At 52.1% G+C, this 19907-nt stretch overlaps 1 protein-coding gene across 8 annotated transcripts in view; it reads left to right on the top strand.

The window, feature by feature from the left end:
• The window catches only part of PLEKHA7 (pleckstrin homology domain containing A7), a 90521-nt gene that overhangs the window by 57767 nt on the left and 12847 nt on the right, over positions 1-19907 (top strand). For 4 of the 8 annotated variants that reach the window (XM_075187582.1, XM_075187584.1, XM_075187588.1 and 1 more), the window contains 13 exons: positions 852-2155; positions 3761-4250; positions 5377-5463; positions 9109-9162; positions 10004-10084; positions 10972-11040; positions 11145-11225; positions 11732-11881; positions 12105-12206; positions 12396-12504; positions 18152-18378; positions 18547-18759; positions 18959-19073. In XM_075187582.1, coding sequence (XP_075043683.1) covers positions 852-2155; positions 3761-4250; positions 5377-5463; positions 9109-9162; positions 10004-10084; positions 10972-11040; positions 11145-11225; positions 11732-11881; positions 12105-12206; positions 12396-12504; positions 18152-18378; positions 18547-18759; positions 18959-19073 — 3082 coding nt within the window. The remainder of the gene's footprint in view (positions 1-851; positions 2156-3760; positions 4251-5376; positions 5464-9108; positions 9163-10003; positions 10085-10971; positions 11041-11144; positions 11226-11731; positions 11882-12104; positions 12207-12395; positions 12505-18151; positions 18379-18546; positions 18760-18958; positions 19074-19907) is intronic. The other 4 variants (XM_075187583.1, XM_075187590.1, XM_075187587.1 and 1 more) reach the window with 4 other exon arrangements.

Raw genomic sequence — 19907 nt, forward strand, 5'->3', positions numbered from 1 at the left:
TATAGAGTTTTAAGGGTGACATTATGAACTTGATGAACATATGACTTTCTTCAATGTAAATACTTTATGAAACTTTGTAACGGTCATATGCCGAGTCCGGAACTTTTCCCACCAACTTTTGTGACCTAAAGGTGACACTTCTCCCATCGTCCAACAGAAGACACCGCAGCGCGGATTCAATGTGCTTGATTTCATGTTACTTGTTGTAGATCTCTCGCCCTGTAGTCCATAGTTCATGCTGAGTCCATATCACACCTAGGCGTGTAATTCTACATACACATGTTTTATGGTATGGCTATTACACGTAGACATTAGATCCCCACCTCTCCTCACTCTCTGCATTCACACTATTTCCAGTTCTCTTTCCTGCAGGACAGATCCTCAATCTTGTGATTGTTCCTCATTTTGTAACGCTAATTATCAGTGGACATGGTGCAGCATTGACTTGTATTGACGTAGTGGGATGTTCTGCAGACCCCGGCTTCAGTGTTAATGATCCTCTAGGACGGTCTCTAACCAGCTTCATAGATTGTGTCAGCTCAGGAATTGTTCTCTGTCCGGGGTCTGTAATCCCTGAGCTCAGCAATCTCCCTTCCAATATGTGGAGCTTTCTCATCACTTCTACATCCTGACGGCAGTGAGTCACCAGTTTATTGTGCTGGAGAACGGGCGGCCGGCTGGTCATGGTGCATATGTAACGTTACCGGCGGTTTCCTTGTTATAGCTGGTTTGTGACACGGGGATATTGTAACCGTAGGCTAAGGAATATTTACTCTCCTGGAATAAGTATTATATAGTTGTTGAAATGCGCTTATCTTGAATAATTATTATGTGTGATTTGTTTTAGGGAGGTTGACGACATGGAGTGGCTGTCGGCTCCGGTGAACAACCATATTGACTCTTTCAAAGAATACGCAAAGCCGGAAGTTATTCAGAGAAGAACCAGTAATGAGAAGTTTGTGGAACCTTTTCCTCCGCAGCCGGTGGAGCTGAGACAGGACTCGGGAGACAAAGAGCGATATCGAGATTTGGGAGACCAGGATGGCTACCGGGATGCAGGAGACAGAGATCGGTACCAAGATACAGGAAACAAAGAGCACTTCCAGGATGCGGAAGACAGTAATCCTTACCGGCATGCAGGGAACAAAGATCGCTACCGGGATGCGGGAGACAACCAGTTTGCAGGGGACAAAGATCGCTACCGGGATGCAGGGGACAAAGATCGCTACGGGGATGCGGGAGACAACCAGTTTGCAGGGGACAAAGATCGCTACCGGGATGCAGGGGACAAAGATCGCTACGGGGATGCGGGAGACAACCAGTTTGCAGGGGACAAAGATCGCTACCGGGATGCAGGGGACAAAGATCGCTACGGGGATGCGGGAGACAACCAGTTTGCAGGGGACAAAGATCGCTACCGGGATGCAGGGGACAAAGATCGCTACCGGGATGCAGGGGACAAAGATCGCTACCGGGATGCGGGAGACAACCAGTTTGCAGGGGACAAAGATCGCTACCGGGATGCGGGAGACAACCAGTTTGCAGGGGACAAAGATCGCTACCGGGATGCAGGAGACACAAATCTTTACCGGGATGCAGGAGACACAAATCTTTACCGGGATGCAGCGGACAAAGATCGCTACCGGGATGCGGGAGGCAAAAATCCTTACCGAGATTCAGGGGGCAAAGATCGCTACCAGGATACAAGGGACAAAGACCTCTATCGGGTTGTGGGGGACAAAGTTCCATACCAGGATGCGGGAAGCAAGGAGCGGTACCGGGATTTAAGAGATCAGGAGCGCCATAGAGATCTGGGACATCAAGAGAGCTTTATTGCCCACAAAAACACCATAAATTCCAATGGTGGGAAACCTACTCACTACTTTCTCTCCAATGACCGACAGTCGGCTTTCACAGATTTCTCTAAAACATACCGACCCCCAGCTGCACAGACACTTCAACCTCAGAACATTGAGAGGAACGGGACCCTCCCATCCTCTTTCCGCGTCAGTGCTGGTACCATCCAGCAGAACGGAACAGACACCTATAAACGAAGATTTGTTTCAGGTGCCAATTCCGAGAAACAAGTGCAGAGGAAGAGTGTGATGGGTCAAGTGGAGCAGTGGGTAAAGGTACAGAAAGGAGACAGTAAAAGGTAAGACTGAAATTATTGACCACATTGATGGTGACATATTTCTGTAACGGGTTGTGCATTAGTAATAATACAGGAATCCTACATCTTTAAAAATGTTGTTTGGGGTGGAATTAGGGGACCTAAAATAAAATACAAAGCTCTACTTGTACTCGGTAGTGATTCTTATTCTTTCATGAATGGGAAATTTATATGGGAGGGGCTTTGACAACCTGTACAAGGTGGGTGGATCTCCTGCTTGGACCATTTGACACATGGGAAACTGCTGATTCACAGCATCTGCTATCAAGTAGAACCTCCTACATCGCCCACGATGAAATGTTTAGTCTTTGTTAGAGTTTTTCTCTCCTTCCTCAATGTGGCAGGAGGTACTAACCATTTAGAAATTACTATTTATTCATAAGATATAATGTTGACCACACAAGCGCCATAGGTCCTGCGAGTGAGACCTCTGTCTCCCAACAGTGTTTAAGGATCCCAGATTAAAGGTGGGGGGGGGGGTTCCTCCGTCACATGAGTTCTAGTAATTGTCCCATGCAGGAGCTCTTGTAACTTTCACTAAATCCATCCATCATTTTCTTTCTGGTCTCTTCTATGCTTGATGTGATATAGAAATGGTTAAAAAGCAAAGACAAAAGACAGATTATGCAGTTTATTAAAAATTACAGGAGGGCATTTATACGACAACAAAGTTGTTTAAAGGTGGAATGTTTACTTCTATACAGTTATAAAGTATCGTTTAACGTTGTATTTAGTATTCCTCCCATAGTAATGATGCCTAGGGGACGGGCACTGGGCTTGTAGGCTGATAATATCCTATGATCTGACAATCCCAGAATCACAGGGATATAAGCAGCATTGGTGTCAGGGAGCAGCTATTATCCCTGTCTCGTATCCCGTTTCCGGTCAGTGCTGCCATGTGCTCAGCCTGACGTGGGCCGGGGAACTGTTCCCTATAGAAGTTTGTGCAGTGATGGGTGCGACAATGTGTTCAGTCACCCGCTGTTTTCTGTGGCTCCTGTCTCGTAACCCCAATTTATTTTTTTATTTAGCGAAAATTGATCTCCTTAACCTAGATTCATAGCAAGTTTTAGACCCATCCTATGAGACAGTTAACTTGTATGATGGATACACGTTACAATGTGCACAGATCGTCAGTTCATGGTATTACAGCCCGGTCACACAAGGGGAAGATTACATTTAATAAATCCAATCACATGGGAGTCAGTGTAAATGGCTACACACACTGCCATATTACCGCATGCACGGATAAGCGATGCCGATATGGGTCATTGGTCAAACCGGTTTTCCATCCTACCTGATGGGAATTTGATTGTTTGTGATGGAGCAACCCTGAGTTTGGAAACAATCTGGTAAAACAATCACATTGGATGAGCAGATCTGCAGCATTAGAGAAATCAAAAAAGCCAAGTTAATAAATTCAGTTATCTCATAATATTCTCTGTAGCTGGTCAGTTTGTCTCTATAAAGAGCAGGCGGAACGCCGTACGTGGAGCCAAATTGTATGTATAGGAACTGATTGAGGTCAGAGATGGCAATTCCGGTGTTTTGCTCTGACGTGTTGCACTCTAATCCCTCTTATTCCAGCCTTGGTCCTGACCATCCCGTTCCTCTGTCTGAGAGATACCAGACTGTGCCAAAGACCAGCAGACGCCCTCCTGGCAGTTCTCCTCCGTCCCCCCGGAACATGCCAAGTGACTATAAGTACGCACAGGATCGAGTCAGCCACCTGAAGATGTCCAACCAGGACCGCAAGGCCACCAAGGAAGGCACCGTGTGGCAGCTGTACGAGTGGCAGCAGAGGCAGCAGTTCAAGCATGGCAGCCCCACGGGACAGATTTACATGGGCACTATGGATACTACAGACCGCGCCAGAGCTAAGAGCTTATTAGACGTCCCGAGATCCATTTCTGTTCCACCTTCTCCATCCGACATCCAACCACCAGCAGCTCCAAAGGCGTTTCCTCCAAGAAGACCCCACACTCCAGCGGACAGAGTGACCGTGCGGCCGGCGGCGGGGCACGTTGATGTCCCGTACATCGGGTCCCCACAGAAGTCTCGGGCCCATACTGTGAAGGTAAATCTAGTGGTAACCGTGTAACCAGCGAGTACTCCAGTGACTGGTGATACTGATCTGCATTAACTCTTGTAAAGGAGTATTACGCAGTACCACAGTGGCCCCGGCACCTGAGTGTGGCCCCGACATCTCTGTGCGTGTGCTCGTGTAGCAAGTGGAAGGGGCTTATTCAGAACATATAAACCGATGGATCAGACCAGCACAGTAGGTGGTTACATATATAGCAGAGGCCCCAACGTCCCCTATGTAACACCAGTTCCCCTATAGGTACTAGGAGGAGTCACTGCAGCCACTCCCCCATTACTGCAGCCACTCCCCCATTACTGCAGCCACTCCCCCATTACTGCAGCCACTCCCCCATTACTGCAGCCACTCCCCCATTACTGCAGCCACTCCCCCATTACTGCAGCCACTCCCCCATTACGGCAGCCACTCCCCCATTACGGCAGCCACTCCCCCATTACGGCAGCCACTCCCCCATTACGGCAGCCACTCCCCCATTACGGCAGCCACTCCCCCATTACGGCAGCCACTCCCCCATTTTATGTTTTTAAAGGGACCGGAAACATTGATGTAAAACTTGGAAAAATTGAACATTCAATAAAACGATTAAAATTTTCAAGTCAAATAAAGGAAAAGACAAAATGATTTGCAAATGACCACATAGTATTATTACACTAAACTGTTTGGTCCAGGCTGTAAACTGATTTCACTCCATGAAATATCTGTACAGAATATTAAATGTATCCTCACTGAGCAACGCCCTACATACAGTATACAGTGCTTCTAATGTCATCATCATTTATTTATATAGCGCCAGCAGATTCTGTAGCGTTTTACATCTCTAATACACCATAATGCTGCATCTGGGTGTATAAGGGGGGGCTGTGGGTGCATTGTCGTTATTCTGTACGCTGGGCCAGTGAGAGAACTAGAGGCGATGGAGGCCCAACTTATCTGGAGACGCTCCTCGCTCCCCTACATAAACCATGACCGTGTGAAACACACATCCGGCCCTCTGGATGGAATGGGGGGTCCAGCTGTTGGGTCCTCCCTGTTGGTGTCTGTGCAGTTCTGTTCACTGACCACTAGGTGGCTTCTCATTCTCCTTTTCTTGTCTCCTCAGTCCACATCGCACGTGGATCGCCGGTCCATGCCGTCCATGGGGTACATGACTCACACTGTAAGTGCTCCCAGTTTGCATGGCAAGTCGGTAAGAGCTTTTATCATCATCTTATTTTGGCATTTTGTAGTTTCTGCCTCAAGTTTTAAACAATGTAAAATTTCTGACAAATTGCTGTAAAGTAAATAAAACTGAACCAGAGAGCACAGATCTGAGGATTCTCAGAGGCCTCTTAATGACCCCCCATGTGAGTGGGGGCAGTGACGATCCAGCCCCTACACTGGTTGTGACCCTAATTCTGTCTCACAATCTGCCTAAATACCGTCAGAGACCACGTTACTCCTCAGGAGGCTCCAGGCCACACTGGGCAGTATCTGAAATTACACAATGCTGGGAGATGGCTCATTCATGGCGAGCACGCTACTTCCTCGCACTCCACCCATTGCTGCGCTAATGTTCATATACTACATACGCTTTTATATCCGCTGCACGCCACCTGTATAACACACCCCAGTTATACACATTGTGTTAGGGCGCAGAGTCCTCCATAACACCCACTACCCTCTGGTGCCCCTCAGCAACCATAATCTGTGTGATCGGGGGCAGTTACATCTGGCCCCTGTGTGTTCTAGTTATACCCCCACCATGATTGATACAACAGGTGGTCACGGACATAACACCCTCCACCCTGTGATGGAGGCCAGAGAACCCGTATAACATGAATGTGTGATAGTAATAACCCACATAATAACGTAATAACCCAGCTGTGAGGCCACTAATCGTCCTGTCCTCAGAAGACGTCAGCAAATTTAATAAAATATGGTCTGATTATTTTGATCCAGAAATGCTGCCATATGAGGACATTTAATTGCAACCTGTCCAGCATTGATCTCACTTAAATACTTCTGACTTGTTACCATCTCACTCCTCCAACACTAGAGGGCGCCCCTCACTAGGACCGACATGTATAGGATGAGCTGTTACCATCTCACTCCTTCAACACTAGAGGGCGCCCCTCACTGGGACCAACATGTATAGGATGAGCTGTTACCATCTCACTCCTCCAACACTAGAGGGCGCCCCTCACTGGGACACACATGTATAGGATGACCTGTTACCATCTCACCCTCCAACAATAGAAGGCGCCCCTCACTGGGACCGACATGTATAGGATGAGCTGTTACCATCTCACTCCTCCAACACTAGAGGGCGCCCCTCACTGGGACCAACATGTATAGGATGAGCTGTTACCATCTCACTCCTCCAACACTAGAGGGCGCCCCTCACTGGGACCGACATGCATAGCATGAGCTGTTACCATCTCACTCCTCCAACACTAGAGGGCGCCCCTCACTGGGACCGACATGTACAGGATGAACTATTACATCTCACTCCTCCAACACTAGAGGGCGCCCCTCACTAGGACCGACATGTATAGGATGAGCTGTTACCATCTCACCCTCCAACACTAGAGGGCGCCCCTCACTGGGACTGACATGTATAGGATGAGCTGTTACCATCTCACTCCTCCAACACTAGAGGGCGCCCCTCACTGGGACTGACATGTATAGGATGATTTTCAAAACCTTAATCCACAAATATTTATCTGTGAATTACACTAAACTAACACCCTCTAATTCTGCTATTGACCTTACTGTTATTTTGTAATGTGAAGTTATACAATGTTATTTTTAATGCTCTTCATGGCACTCTCTGCATGGCAAATCCCATCATTTGCTTTATTCCATCATTATCTGTATTATACGTAATATCTATTCTACACAAGGACTCAGACTCTGCATATGTCTGCTCATATAGACTGCTCTTCATGAGACATATAGGGGGGTGGACGCTATGTAGACATTACCCGGGGGACGTATAGGGAGGTGGATGCTATGTAGACATTACCCGGCGGACGTATAGGGAGGTGGATGCTATGTAGACATTACCTGGGGGACGTATAGGGAGGTGGATACTAATGTAGACATTACCTGGAGGACGTATAGGGGGGTGGATGCTATGTAGACATTACCTGGGGGACGTATAGGGAGGTGGATGCTATGTAGACATTACCCGGCGGACGTATAGGGAGGTGGATGCTATGTAGACATTACCTGGGGGACGTATAGGGGGGTGGATGCTATGTAGACATTACCTGGGGGACGTATAGGGGGGTGGATGCTATGTAGACATTACCTGGGGGACGTATAGGGAGGTGGACGCTATGTAGACATTACCCGGCGGACGTATAGGGGGGTGGACGCTATGTAGACATTACCCGGGGGACGTATAGGGAGGTGGATGCTATGTAGACATTACCTGGGGGACGTATAGGTAGGTGGATGCTATGTAGACATTACCTGGGGGACATATAGGGAAGTGGATACTATGTAGACATTACCCGGGAGACGTATAGGGGGGTGGACGCTATGTAGACATTACCTGGGGACGTATAGGGAGGTGTACGCTGTGTAGACATTACCCGGGGGACGTATAGGGAGGTGGACGCTATGTAGACATTACCTGGGGGACATATAGGGAAGTGGATACTATGTAGACATTACCCGGGAGACGTATAGGGGGGTGGACGCTATGTAGACATTACCTGGGGACGTATAGGGAGGTGTACGCTGTGTAGACATTACCCGGGGGACGTATAGGGAGGTGGACGCTATGTAGACATTACCTGGGGGACATATAGGGAAGTGGATACTATGTAGACATTACCCGGGAGACGTATAGGGGGGTGGACGCTATGTAGACATTACCTGGGGACGTATAGGGAGGTGTACGCTGTGTAGACATTACCCGGGGGACGTATAGGGAGGTGGACGCTATGTAGACATTACCTGGGGGACGTATAGGGGGGTTGATGCTATGTAGACATTACCTGGGGGACGTATAGGGGGGTGGACGCTATGTAGACATTACCTGGGGGACATATAGGGAAGTGGATACTATGTAGACATTACCCGGGAGACGTATAGGGGGGTGGACGCTATGTAGACATTACCTGGGGACGTATAGGGAGGTGTACGCTGTGTAGACATTACCCGGGGGACGTATAGGGAGGTGGACGCTATGTAGACATTACCTGAAGGACATATAGGGAGGTGGATACTATGTAGACATTACCCGGGGGACATATAGGGAGGTGTACGCTATGTAGACATTACCTGGGGGACGTAAAGGGAGGTGTACGCTGTGTAGACATTACCCGGGGGACGTATAGGGAGGTGGACGCTATGTAGACATTACCTGGGGGACGTATAGGGAGGTGGATGCTATGTATATATTACCGGGGGACGTATAGGGGGGTGGACGCTATGTAGATATTACCTGGGGGACATATAGGGAGGTGGACGCTATGTAGACATTACCTGGGGGACGTATAGGGAGGTGAACGCTATGTAGACATTACCGGGGGACGTATAGGGGGGTCGACGCTATGTAGACATTACCTGGGGGACGTATAGGGAGGTGGATGCTATGTAGACATTACCTGGGGGACGTATAGGGAGGTGTGCGCTATGTAGACATTACCCGGGGGACGTAGAGGGGGGTGGATGCTATGTAGACATTACCCGGGGGACGTATAGGGGGTGTACGCTCTGTAAACATTACCCGGGGGACGTATAGGGGGGGGGGGGGCGCTATGTAGACATTACCTGGGGAATGTAAATGAAGTGTATAGCATTTATATTGTATATAATGTGCTGTCTGTTTCCCCCGCAGGCGGATGACACATATATGCTGTTGAAGAAGGATCTGGAGTACCTGGATCTGAAGGTAATATTTTTATTCCTTTATATTTTGCTCTGATAGATTGAACATATGATGGATGTGGTGAAACGTGGCAGGTCTGGGCTGTGAGGTTTCTGCGGTCACTTCCTGTATATTATATATCTGATAATAAGACCATATACAGGACACAGCTGAGATATCGGCACCGTTGCACAGATATATAACGTGTTTCCTGTAAATCTGCTGATGGACCATGTCTGCTAACCAGCGCTATAGTTCAGATAATTCCCCATCTTACTGGTCCTGTGAGTCTGCGTTACAACCAGTATTACAGACTGCAATGTACATAATACTGTAGATGTTACAGACTGTAAGGTCTATTGCTGGGAAATATTGTTACATAAATTGAGCAAATAGAAGCACTTTTTGAAATGAAAATGTATGAAAGTCTGTGTTACTGAGATGAAGTGTTTATACGTAACTAAATATGGCTCCCTTCCCCTGATCCCTATCACTACACTGCAGCAGGAGCCATGTCGGGGGAGGGGCTTCTCTAACAGAGCAGACACAGAGTGAGTGGCAGCGTGACAGACTTGCTGTACTGTAGGGATTGGTGGATGCATAGGGCGGATGCAGGGGGTTCTAGTCATCCTTTATATATACTGTGGGATATTTATAATAGATGGTTGTGGTAACTACAGAAACAGGTCCTGTAACCCATAGTAACTATTAAACTACTAAACAACGTCCACATTCTGATTGGCTGCTGTGGGTTTCAGCAGTGCACTCTCTAGGGGACTGTGACCGGTGACAGTGCGGATATTGACGTAAGTCCCGCCTGACCGCTGTGCGGATTTCACATAAGATTTCTTTTAATTTGAAACAGATAAAGTATAATGAACCTCTGATCAACTTGGTTCACAGTGTTTTAAGGAACTCTACCCCGGGGTACCGAACGAGCATAAACGTAAGAGCCGCTTCTACCGCCTCGGTGTGACCATTTCATGGCGCTGCTTCTCCATAGGTTTTATTTCTTTATTTTGTGTGCTGTTTTATTGTTTGAAGTCAGTATTTTTGCTTTAGATTGCATTCAGTCCGCTTGTTATAAATTAGAGTGTAAGCTCTGTGACAAGGGCTTTGGTAGCATGATTAGACTACACACCAGCTGAATTCTCTGCTTGCTTTACATTGCTGACCCCTGACCTCCGTCCATGGGGGAGAGCAGGATAATTGTTACAATGTAATTAGCCTGAATTAAATATGTCAAAGGCTTTATTAAAGGTAAAATAGGACCAGGGGGTAAATGTATCAAGCTGAGAGTTTAACGGCGGGTTTGAAAAGTGGAAATGTTGCCTATAGCAACCAATCAGATGCTAGCTATCATCTTGTAGAATGTACTAAATAAATGATCGCTAGAATCTGATTGGTTGCTATAGGCAACATCTCCACTTTTCAAACCCGCCGGAAAACGCTCAGCTTGATACATTTACCCCCAGATATCATTGTCAATGGGGCCCATTTCTGTTCTGTCCCCTTCTGACCGCTGTCGACCACCATAAGGGGCCCTTTGGCTCTACATAAATAAAATCCCAAAAGTTGGACATGTCCTTTAACCTGAAGCGCAGGTTTGTTAGTTGTACGGGGGGATCTCTGCTGTAATAATGTAAAGTTATCTATCATCCTGAGCGGCTCCTTCCACACGGACTGAGCCGGCTCTTCCTGTGTGAGGTGAGAACAGACGACGCAATGTTACCATGAAGCGCACTCGCTGCATGCGCTGATGGCTGTGCCGTGTATCCATCGCTGTAACCACAGGGTTTCTGTCTGTCACAGCGTCTGTTTTCTAACCGTCAGGTAACGGGAAGAGAGTCTATGAAGGATCGTTCCTCAAAGCCGGTCAGAATCGCTGAAAGTGACGTTGATGTAAGTGATGGCCGCAGTATGGTCGTTGGGCCCTTACACTAACATGTTTCTGGGGCCACACTCGCGGTTACAGATTCAGATTCTCTCCTTTCTTACCTATTCAGGTAAAGCTTAGTGTCCTGTGTGAGCAGGACCGGATCCTGCAAGATCTAGAAGACAAGATCCGAGCTCTGAAGGACAATAAGGTGAGAAAATAAGATCTAAAATATTCTTCCAGTAACGAGTCTCATTAGAGCATGGGGGGATTATTAGAGGGAAAGAGCATTTATATTCACATATACACATAGTCCTTGTCTCTGTGGGTCTAACTATTACCAGGGCTTGACACAGAATTAGATTGTACCTCTGCCTGTGGCTCTCTCTCTCTCGCTGTCCCTCTCTGTCGCTCTCTCACCCCATCACGTTTGCCTGCCTGTCTCTCTCTCCCCGTCTCGTTTCTGTCTCTCTCGCCCCGTCTGCCTGCCTGTCTCTCTCCCACCCCGCCTCGTCTGCCTGCCTGTCGCACACTCTCTCCCTGTCTCGTTTCTGTCGCTCTCTCGCTCCGTCTCGCCTGCCTGCCTGTCGCGCTCTCTCTCCCCGTCTCGTTTCTGTCTCTCTCGCCCCGTCTGCCTGCCTGCCTGTCGCTCTCGCGCTCCGTCTCGTCTGCCTGCCTGTCACTCTCTCGCCCATGACTGTTCTCTGTGTCCCACAGGACAAACTGGAGACGGTGCTGGAGGTTTTGCACAGACAAATGGACCAGTACAAGGAGCAGCCGCAGCACACAGAGAAAATCTCCTACCAACAGCGCCTCCTGCAGGAGGACTTAGTGCAGATCCGAGCGGAAATGTCTAAAGTCTCAACTGTACGTCCCTCTATCCTGACGTTTCAGATGTTAGAGCGCCCCCTCCTGTGCTGCAGACGTTAGTGCCCCCTAATTAGCCTGGCTATGTAATGAAGCTTACATGTGTGCTCTATATGTACACGCCTTCCATCTGAGCCAATAGCAGTGCAGCGTGGGTATTCCATAGGGCGGGTCACATGACCACACTACGTGTTATAAAACCCCTCTTGTGTATCTGCTGCAGGATATGGAGAACGCGTGGAACGAGTATGTGCGGCTGGAGAGTGACGTTGGACAACTGCGTCACTTGTTACAGGAACAAATGTCCAGATCCCCCTCATCTCAGGTGAGTCACAGTTATCACCGTCCCCCCTCCCCACACACCCTGCGGAGCATCTACAGGTTGTCCTGTTACTGTGTAATATACACACACTACGCCACAGGAACACTGGCTGTTAATATTGGGGTTGTTAGTGCGAGTATAAAACAATACAGTATCTCCAAAGTGTTGATATTCTGTTTTCTCCGGGGTTAGGACCGCGCTCAGTTACAGAAAGATCTCTGGAGAATAGAGGACGTCACTGCCGGTCTCAGCTCTAATAAACTGAACTACAAAGTGCTGGTAGAATCATTCAAGAATCCAGGTACAATGACCTCTGTGTAACTAACCCGGTGCGTGTAGCGGTGTGTGCGTGTGTGGGGGGGGGGGGCTTGTGTGTAGCGGTGTGTGCGTGTGTTGGGGGGGCTTGTGTGTAGTGGTGCGTGTGTTGGGGGGGCTTGTGTGTAGTGGTGCGTGTGTTGGGGGGGCTTGTGTGTAGTGGTGCGTGTGTTGGGGGGCCTTGCGTGTAGTGGTGCGTGTGTTGGGGGGGCTTGTATGTAGTGGTGCGTGTGTGTAGTGGTGCGTGTGTTGGGGGGGCTTGTGTGTAGTGGTGCGTGTGTTGGGGGGGCTTGCGTGTAGTGGTGCGTGTGTTGGGGGGCCTTGCGTGTAGTGGTGCGTGTGTTGGGGGGGCTTGTATGTAGTGGTGCGTGTGTGTAGTGGTGCGTGTGTTGGGGGGCCTTGCGTGTAGTGGTGCGTGTGTTGGGGGGCCTTGCGTGTAGTGGTGCGTGTGTTGGGGGGCCTTGCGTGTAGTGGTGCGTGTGTAGTGGTGTGTGTGTGTAGTGGTGCGTGTGTTGGGGGGCCTTGCGTGTAGTGGTGCGTGTGTTGGGGGGCCTTGCATGTAGTGGTGCGTGTGTTGGGGGGCCTTGCGTGTAGTGGTGCGTGTGTTGGGGGGCCTTGCGTGTAGTGGTGCGTGTGTTGGGGGGGGCTTGCGTGTAGTGGTGCGTGTGTAGTGGTGCGTGTGTGTAGTGGTGCGTGTGTTGGGGGGGCTTGCGTGTAGTGGTGCGTGTGTTGGGGGGCCTTGCGTGTAGTGGTGCGTGTGTTGGGGGGGGCTTGCGTGTAGTGGTGCGTGTGTGTAGTGGTGCGTGTGTTGGGGGGCCTTGCGTGTAGTGGTGCGTGTGTTGGGGGGGCTTGCGTGTAGTGGTGCGTGTGTTGGGGGGGGGCTTGCGTGTAGTGGTGCGTGTGTTGGGGGGCCTTGCGTGTAGTGGTGCGTGTGTTGGGGGGCCTTGCGTGTAGTGGTGCGTGTGTTGGGGGGGGCTTGCGTGTAGTGGTGCGTGTGTAGTGGTGCGTGTGTGTAGTGGTGCGTGTGTTGGGGGGCCTTGCGTGTAGTGGTGCGTGTGTTGGGGGGCCTTGCGTGTAGTGGTGCGTGTGTTGGGGGGGGCTTGCGTGTAGTGGTGCGTGTGTTGGGGGGGCTTGTGTGTAGTGGTGCGTGTGTTGGGGGGCCTTGCGTGTAGTGGTGCGTGTGTTGGGGGGCCTTGCGTGTAGTGGTGCGTGTGTTGGGGGGGCTTGTGTGTAGTGGTGCGTGTGTTGGGGGGGCTTGTGTGTAGTGGTGCGTGTGTTGGGGGGGCTTGTGTGTAGTGGTGCGTGTGTTGGGGGGGCTTGTGTGTAGTGGTGCGTGTGTTGGGGGGGCTTGTGTGTAGTGGTGCGTGTGTTGGGGGGGCTTGTGTGTAGTGGTGCGTGTGTTGGGGGGGCTTGTGTGTAGTGGTGCGTGTGTTGGGGGGGCTTGTGTGTAGTGGTGCGTGTGTTGGGGGGGCTTGTGTGTAGTGGTGCGTGTGTGTAGTGGTGCGTGTGTTGGGGGGCCTTGCGTGTAGTGGTGCGTGTGTTGGGGGGGCTTGCGTGTAGTGGTGCGTGTGTTGGGGGGGCTTGTGTGTAGTGGTGCGTGTGTGTAGTGGTGCGTGTGTTGGGGGGCCTTGCGTGTAGTGGTGCGTGTGTTGGGGGGGCTTGCGTGTAGTGGTGCGTGTGTTGGGGGGGCTTGTGTGTAGTGGTGCGTGTGTGTAGTGGTGCGTGTGTTGGGGGGCCTTGCGTGTAGTGGTGCGTGTGTTGGGGGGGCTTGTGTGTAGTGGTGCGTGTGTTGGGGGGCTTGTGTGTAGTGGTGCGTGTGTTGGGGGGGCTTGCGTGTAGTGGTGCGTGTGTTGGGGGGTCTTGCGTGTAGTGGTGCGTGTGTTGGGGGGGCTTGTGTGTTGTGGTGCGTGTGTTGGGGGGGCTTGTGTGTAGTGGTGCGTGTGTGTAGTGGTGCGTGTGTGTAGTGGTGCGTGTGTTGGGGGGCCTTGCGTGTAGTGGTGCGTGTGTTGGGGGGGCTTGTGTGTAGTGGTGCGTGTGTTGGGGGGGCTTGTGTGTTGTGGTGCGTGTGTTGGGGGGGCTTGTGTGTAGTGGTGCGTGTGTGTAGTGGTGCGTGTGTTGGGGGGGCTTGTGTGTAGTGGTGCGTGTGTTGGGGGGGGCTTGTGTGTAGTGGTGCGTGTGTTGGGGGGGCTTGCGTGTAGTGGTGCGTGTGTTGGGGGGGCTTGTGTGTAGTGGTGCGTGTGTTGGGGGGGGCTTGTGTGTAGTGGTGCGTGTGTTGGGGGGGCTTGTGTGTAGTGGTGCGTGTGTTGGGGGGGCTTGTGTGTAGTGGTGCGTGTGTTGGGGGGCTTGTGTGTAGTGGTGCGTGTGTTGGGGGGGCTTGCGTGTAGTGGTGCGTGTGTTGGGGGGGCTTGCGTGTAGTGGTGCGTGTGTTGGGGGGGCTTGTGTGTAGTGGTGCGTGTGTTGGGGGGCCTTGTGTGTAGTGGTGCGTGTGTTGGGGGGCCTTGCGTGTAGTGGTGCGTGTGTTGGGGGGGCTTGTGTGTAGTGGTGCGTGTGTTGGGGGGGCTTGTGTGTTGTGGTGCGTGTGTTGGGGGGGCTTGTGTGTAGTGGTGCGTGTGTGTAGTGGTGCGTGTGTTGGGGGGGGCTTGTGTGTAGTGGTGCGTGTGTTGGGGGGGCTTGCGTGTAGTGGTGCGTGTGTTGGGGGGGCTTGTGTGTAGTGGTGCGTGTGTTGGGGGGGGCTTGTGTGTAGTGGTGCGTGTGTTGGGGGGGGCTTGTGTGTAGTGGTGCGTGTGTTGGGGGGGCTTGTGTGTAGTGGTGCGTGTGTTGGGGGGGCTTGTGTGTAGTGGTGCGTGTGTTGGGGGGGCTTGTGTGTAGTGGTGCGTGTGTTGGGGGGGCTTGTGTGTAGTGGTGCGTGTGTAGTGGTGCGTGTGTGTAGTGGTAGTGGTGCGTGTGTTGGGGGGCCTTGTGTGTAGTGGTGCGTGTGTTGGGGGGCCTTGTGTGTAGTGGTGCGTGTGTTGGGGGGCTTGCGTGTAGTGGTGCGTGTGTTGGGGGGCCTTGCGTGTAGTGGTGCGTGTGTTGGGGGGCCTTGCGTGTAGTGGTGCGTGTGTTGGGGGGCCTTGCGTGTAGTGGTGCGTGTGTTGGGGGGGCTTGCGTGTAGTGGTGCGTGTGTTGGGGGGGGCTTGCGTGTAGTGGTGCGTGTGTTGGGGGGGCTTGCGTGTAGTGGTGCGTGTGTTGGGGGGGCTTGTGTGTAGTGGTGCGTGTGTTGGGGGGGCTTGTGTGTAGTGGTGCGTGTGTGTAGTGGTGCGTGTGTTGGGGGGCCTTGCGTGTAGTGGTGCGTGTGTTGGGGGGGCTTGTGTGTAGTGGTGCGTGTGTGTAGTGGTGCGTGTGTTGGGGGGGCTTGTGTGTAGTGGTGCGTGTGTTGGGGGGGCTTGTGTGTAGTGGTGCGTGTGTTGGGGGGGCTTGTGTGTAGTGGTGCGTGTGTTGGGGGGGCTTGTGTGTAGTGGTGCGTGTGTTGGGGGGGCTTGTGTGTAGTGGTGCGTGTGTTGGGGGGGCTTGTGTGTAGTGGTGCGTGTGTTGGGGGGGCTTGTGTGTAGTGGTGCGTGTGTGTAGTGGTGCGTGTGTGTAGTGGTGCGTGTGTTGGGGGGGCTTGTGTGTAGTGGTGCGTGTGTTGGGGGGCCTTGCGTGTAGTGGTGCGTGTGTTGGGGGGGCTTGCGTGTAGTGGTGCGTGTGTTGGGGGGGCTTGTGTGTAGTGGTGCGTGTGTGTAGTGGTGCGTGTGTTGGGGGGCCTTGCGTGTAGTGGTGCGTGTGTTGGGGGGGCTTGCGTGTAGTGGTGCGTGTGTTGGGGGGGCTTGTGTGTAGTGGTGCGTGTGTGTAGTGGTGCGTGTGTTGGGGGGCCTTGCGTGTAGTGGTGCGTGTGTTGGGGGGCCTTGCGTGTAGTGGTGCGTGTGTTGTGGGGGCTTGTGTGTAGTGGTGCGTGTGTTGGGGGGCTTGTGTGTAGTGGTGCGTGTGTTGGGGGGGCTTGCGTGTAGTGGTGCGTGTGTTGGGGGGGCTTGCGTGTAGTGGTGCGTGTGTTGGGGGGGCTTGTGTGTAGTGGTGCGTGTGTTGGGGGGCCTTGTGTGTAGTGGTGCGTGTGTTGGGGGGCCTTGCGTGTAGTGGTGCGTGTGTTGGGGGGGCTTGTGTGTAGTGGTGCGTGTGTTGGGGGGGCTTGTGTGTTGTGGTGCGTGTGTTGGGGGGGCTTGTGTGTAGTGGTGCGTGTGTGTAGTGGTGCGTGTGTTGGGGGGGGCTTGTGTGTGGTGGTGCGTGTGTTGGGGGGGCTTGCGTGTAGTGGTGCGTGTGTTGGGGGGGCTTGTGTGTAGTGGTGCGTGTGTTGGGGGGGCTTGTGTGTAGTGGTGCGTGTGTTGGGGGGGCTTGTGTGTAGTGGTGCGTGTGTTGGGGGGGCTTGTGTGTAGTGGTGCGTGTGTTGGGGGGGCTTGTGTGTAGTGGTGCGTGTGTTGGGGGGGCTTGTGTGTAGTGGTGCGTGTGTAGTGGTGCGTGTGTGTAGTGGTAGTGGTGCGTGTGTTGGGGGGGCCTTGTGTGTAGTGGTGCGTGTGTTGGGGGGCCTTGTGTGTAGTGGTGCGTGTGTTGGGGGGCTTGCGTGTAGTGGTGCGTGTGTTGGGGGGCCTTGCGTGTAGTGGTGCGTGTGTTGGGGGGCCTTGCGTGTAGTGGTGCGTGTGTTGGGGGGCCTTGCGTGTAGTGGTGCGTGTGTTGGGGGGGCTTGCGTGTAGTGGTGCGTGTGTTGGGGGGGGCTTGCGTGTAGTGGTGCGTGTGTTGGGGGGGCTTGCGTGTAGTGGTGCGTGTGTTGGGGGGGCTTGTGTGTAGTGGTGCGTGTGTTGGGGGGCTTGTGTGTAGTGGTGCGTGTGTGTAGTGGTGCGTGTGTTGGGGGGCCTTGCGTGTAGTGGTGCGTGTGTTGGGGGGGCTTGTGTGTAGTGGTGCGTGTGTGTAGTGGTGCGTGTGTTGGGGGGGCTTGTGTGTAGTGGTGCGTGTGTTGGGGGGGCTTGTGTGTAGTGGTGCGTGTGTTGGGGGGGCTTGTGTGTAGTGGTGCGTGTGTTGGGGGGCCTTGCGTGTAGTGGTGCGTGTGTTGGGGGGCCTTGCGTGTAGCGGTGCGTGTGTTGGGGGGCCTTGCGTGTAGCGGTGCGTGTGTTGGGTGGGCTTGCGTGTAGCGGTGCGTGTGTTGGGGGTCCTTGTGTGTAGTGGTGCGTGTGTTGGGGGGGCTTGTGTGTAGTGGTGCGTGTGTTGGGGGGCCTTGCGTGTAGTGGTGCGTGTGTTGGGGGGCCTTGCGTGTAGTGGTGCGTGTGTTGGGGGGCCTTGCGTGTAGCGGTGCGTGTGTTGGGTGGGCTTGCGTGTAGCGGTGCGTGTGTTGGGGGGGCTTGCGTGTAGTGGTGCGTGTGTTGGGGGGGCTTGCGTGTAGTGGTGCGTGTGTTGGGGGGGTCTGTATGACGTAAGAGATAGTGATAATACTGAATCCTACAGGAATTATATCCTCTGCTATCAGCCGACCTTCCTGCTCTGAGCCATGTTACTGTGTAAATAATTTGTCGTGTTCATCATATGATGGTTGTCGGTACAGTTTCCGCAGGCGGTAAAATGCTCCTTTCTTCTAGAAAGAAAAACCGTGCCTTTAGTTACCTCCACGTTTGTGCCTTCCGGAAGCACAGCGTTTACATCGTTTCGCAGTAAATCAGCGTCCCCCCAGAACCCCCCGAGTCTTGTGAAACAGGCACCAGAGGTGGGATTATATTCTCAGCCGTACACCCCGGAAAGATCCCACTCACAGCCACAGCTGCTGCAGAAACCGGAGCCCACCAGAGTACCAACCCCTCCGAAGCGTGTGAGTACCAGGCGGGGGATGGGTGTAATCACTGAGCGCCATGACACATGCACAGTCACATGTTATAATCATGTGAGTATCAGGTGGGGGGATGGGTGGGATCGCTGCACGCCATGACACATGCACAGTCACACTGTATACTATCTGTATTGTACGTTTAATTTCCAGGAGGAGGGAGCCCCTCCGCGTCCACCTCTACCAGACATGTACAGTCCTGAGGACACAGACCCTCCACCTTACATCCCACCTCCACCTGCGCTGCCTCCGCCTCTGAGAGAATCGTCCGTCGTCAGACACACGTCTGTGCGGGGATTGAAGAGACAGTCAGACGAGAGGAAGAGAGACCGAGAGCTGGGGCAGGGTGTAAATGGAGACTACAGGGTAAATGTTTTATCATATGTGACATGTTAAACACAACCACATTTCTTCATCTTGTCAATTCCCGAACTGAGTCTATGGAGATTAGAGGACACAGAGCCTATAATACGGATTATATAAAACAGATACTGGGAACTATAATGCACCTGGTGTACATGAATCATTTCCTGTATGACGTGTGTCCCGTGTACTCTGGTCACAGGTAGAACTGCGCACGTATGCGAGTACTCCGGAACTCGCCACTCTGGATAACTCCGCTCCCCCATCCTCCAGCTTTTTGGGCTCAGATTCCGGCTACCAGACATTGCCCACTAGAGGTGAGGAAAGATCTATACTATATACAGTATATTATACAGCACGAGGAAGGCTGCCTGTTGTCCTGCGTTCTTGGAATGGCCAGAACTAGAACACTGTGTACGTAGAGATATAGACGTCAGTATAAACCAATAGCACCCAGCGATCTATGAATGTGCTTCATTCTTATCTATAGTAAACTGTCAGGAATACGCTGTTGTATTATACATGGTGACGTATTGTAAATGGTGACGTATTGTAAATGGTGACGCACTGTTGGTGGTTTATGTCACATGATAACATGTTTTCTGATATATTCATATATCAGATTATGTCATTACTGACACATTGTAGCAGATATAAACCTTCATCCGCCTCTGGGGTCTGATAGTGACACATCCCCCGGTTATTTCTATCAATTATACATATGACGGGTCATCTGTGTACATCAGTGATGGGCGGCCCTAGGGCCATATGCAGCCCTCCGAGCCTTCACCTGTGGCCCCCAGTCCCTTCCTGCTGAATTGTCAGATGTGTTTGTTACAATGTAACACTTGTGTAAAATGCTGCTGTCTAAGGGTGAGGTGCGGTTCTTGTGAGGGGCTTCAGCCGCTGGCGTCTAGTATCGGGGTTGCCTGTGGCTGGCGTCTAGTATCGGGGTTGCCCATCGCTAGCGGCCAGTATCGGGGTTGTCTGTGGCTGGCGTCTAGTATTGGGGTTGCCTGTGGCTGGCGTCTAGTATCGGGGTTGTCTGTGGCTGGCGTCTAGTATCGGGGTTGCCTGTGGCTGGCGTCTAGTATTGGGGTTGCCCATCGCTAGCGGCCAGTATCGGGGTTGTCTGTGGCTGGCGTCTAGTA

The sequence above is a fragment of the Mixophyes fleayi genome, chromosome 10 (assembly GCF_038048845.1).
Source record: "Mixophyes fleayi isolate aMixFle1 chromosome 10, aMixFle1.hap1, whole genome shotgun sequence".
Classification (NCBI taxonomy): domain Eukaryota; kingdom Metazoa; phylum Chordata; class Amphibia; order Anura; family Limnodynastidae; genus Mixophyes; species Mixophyes fleayi.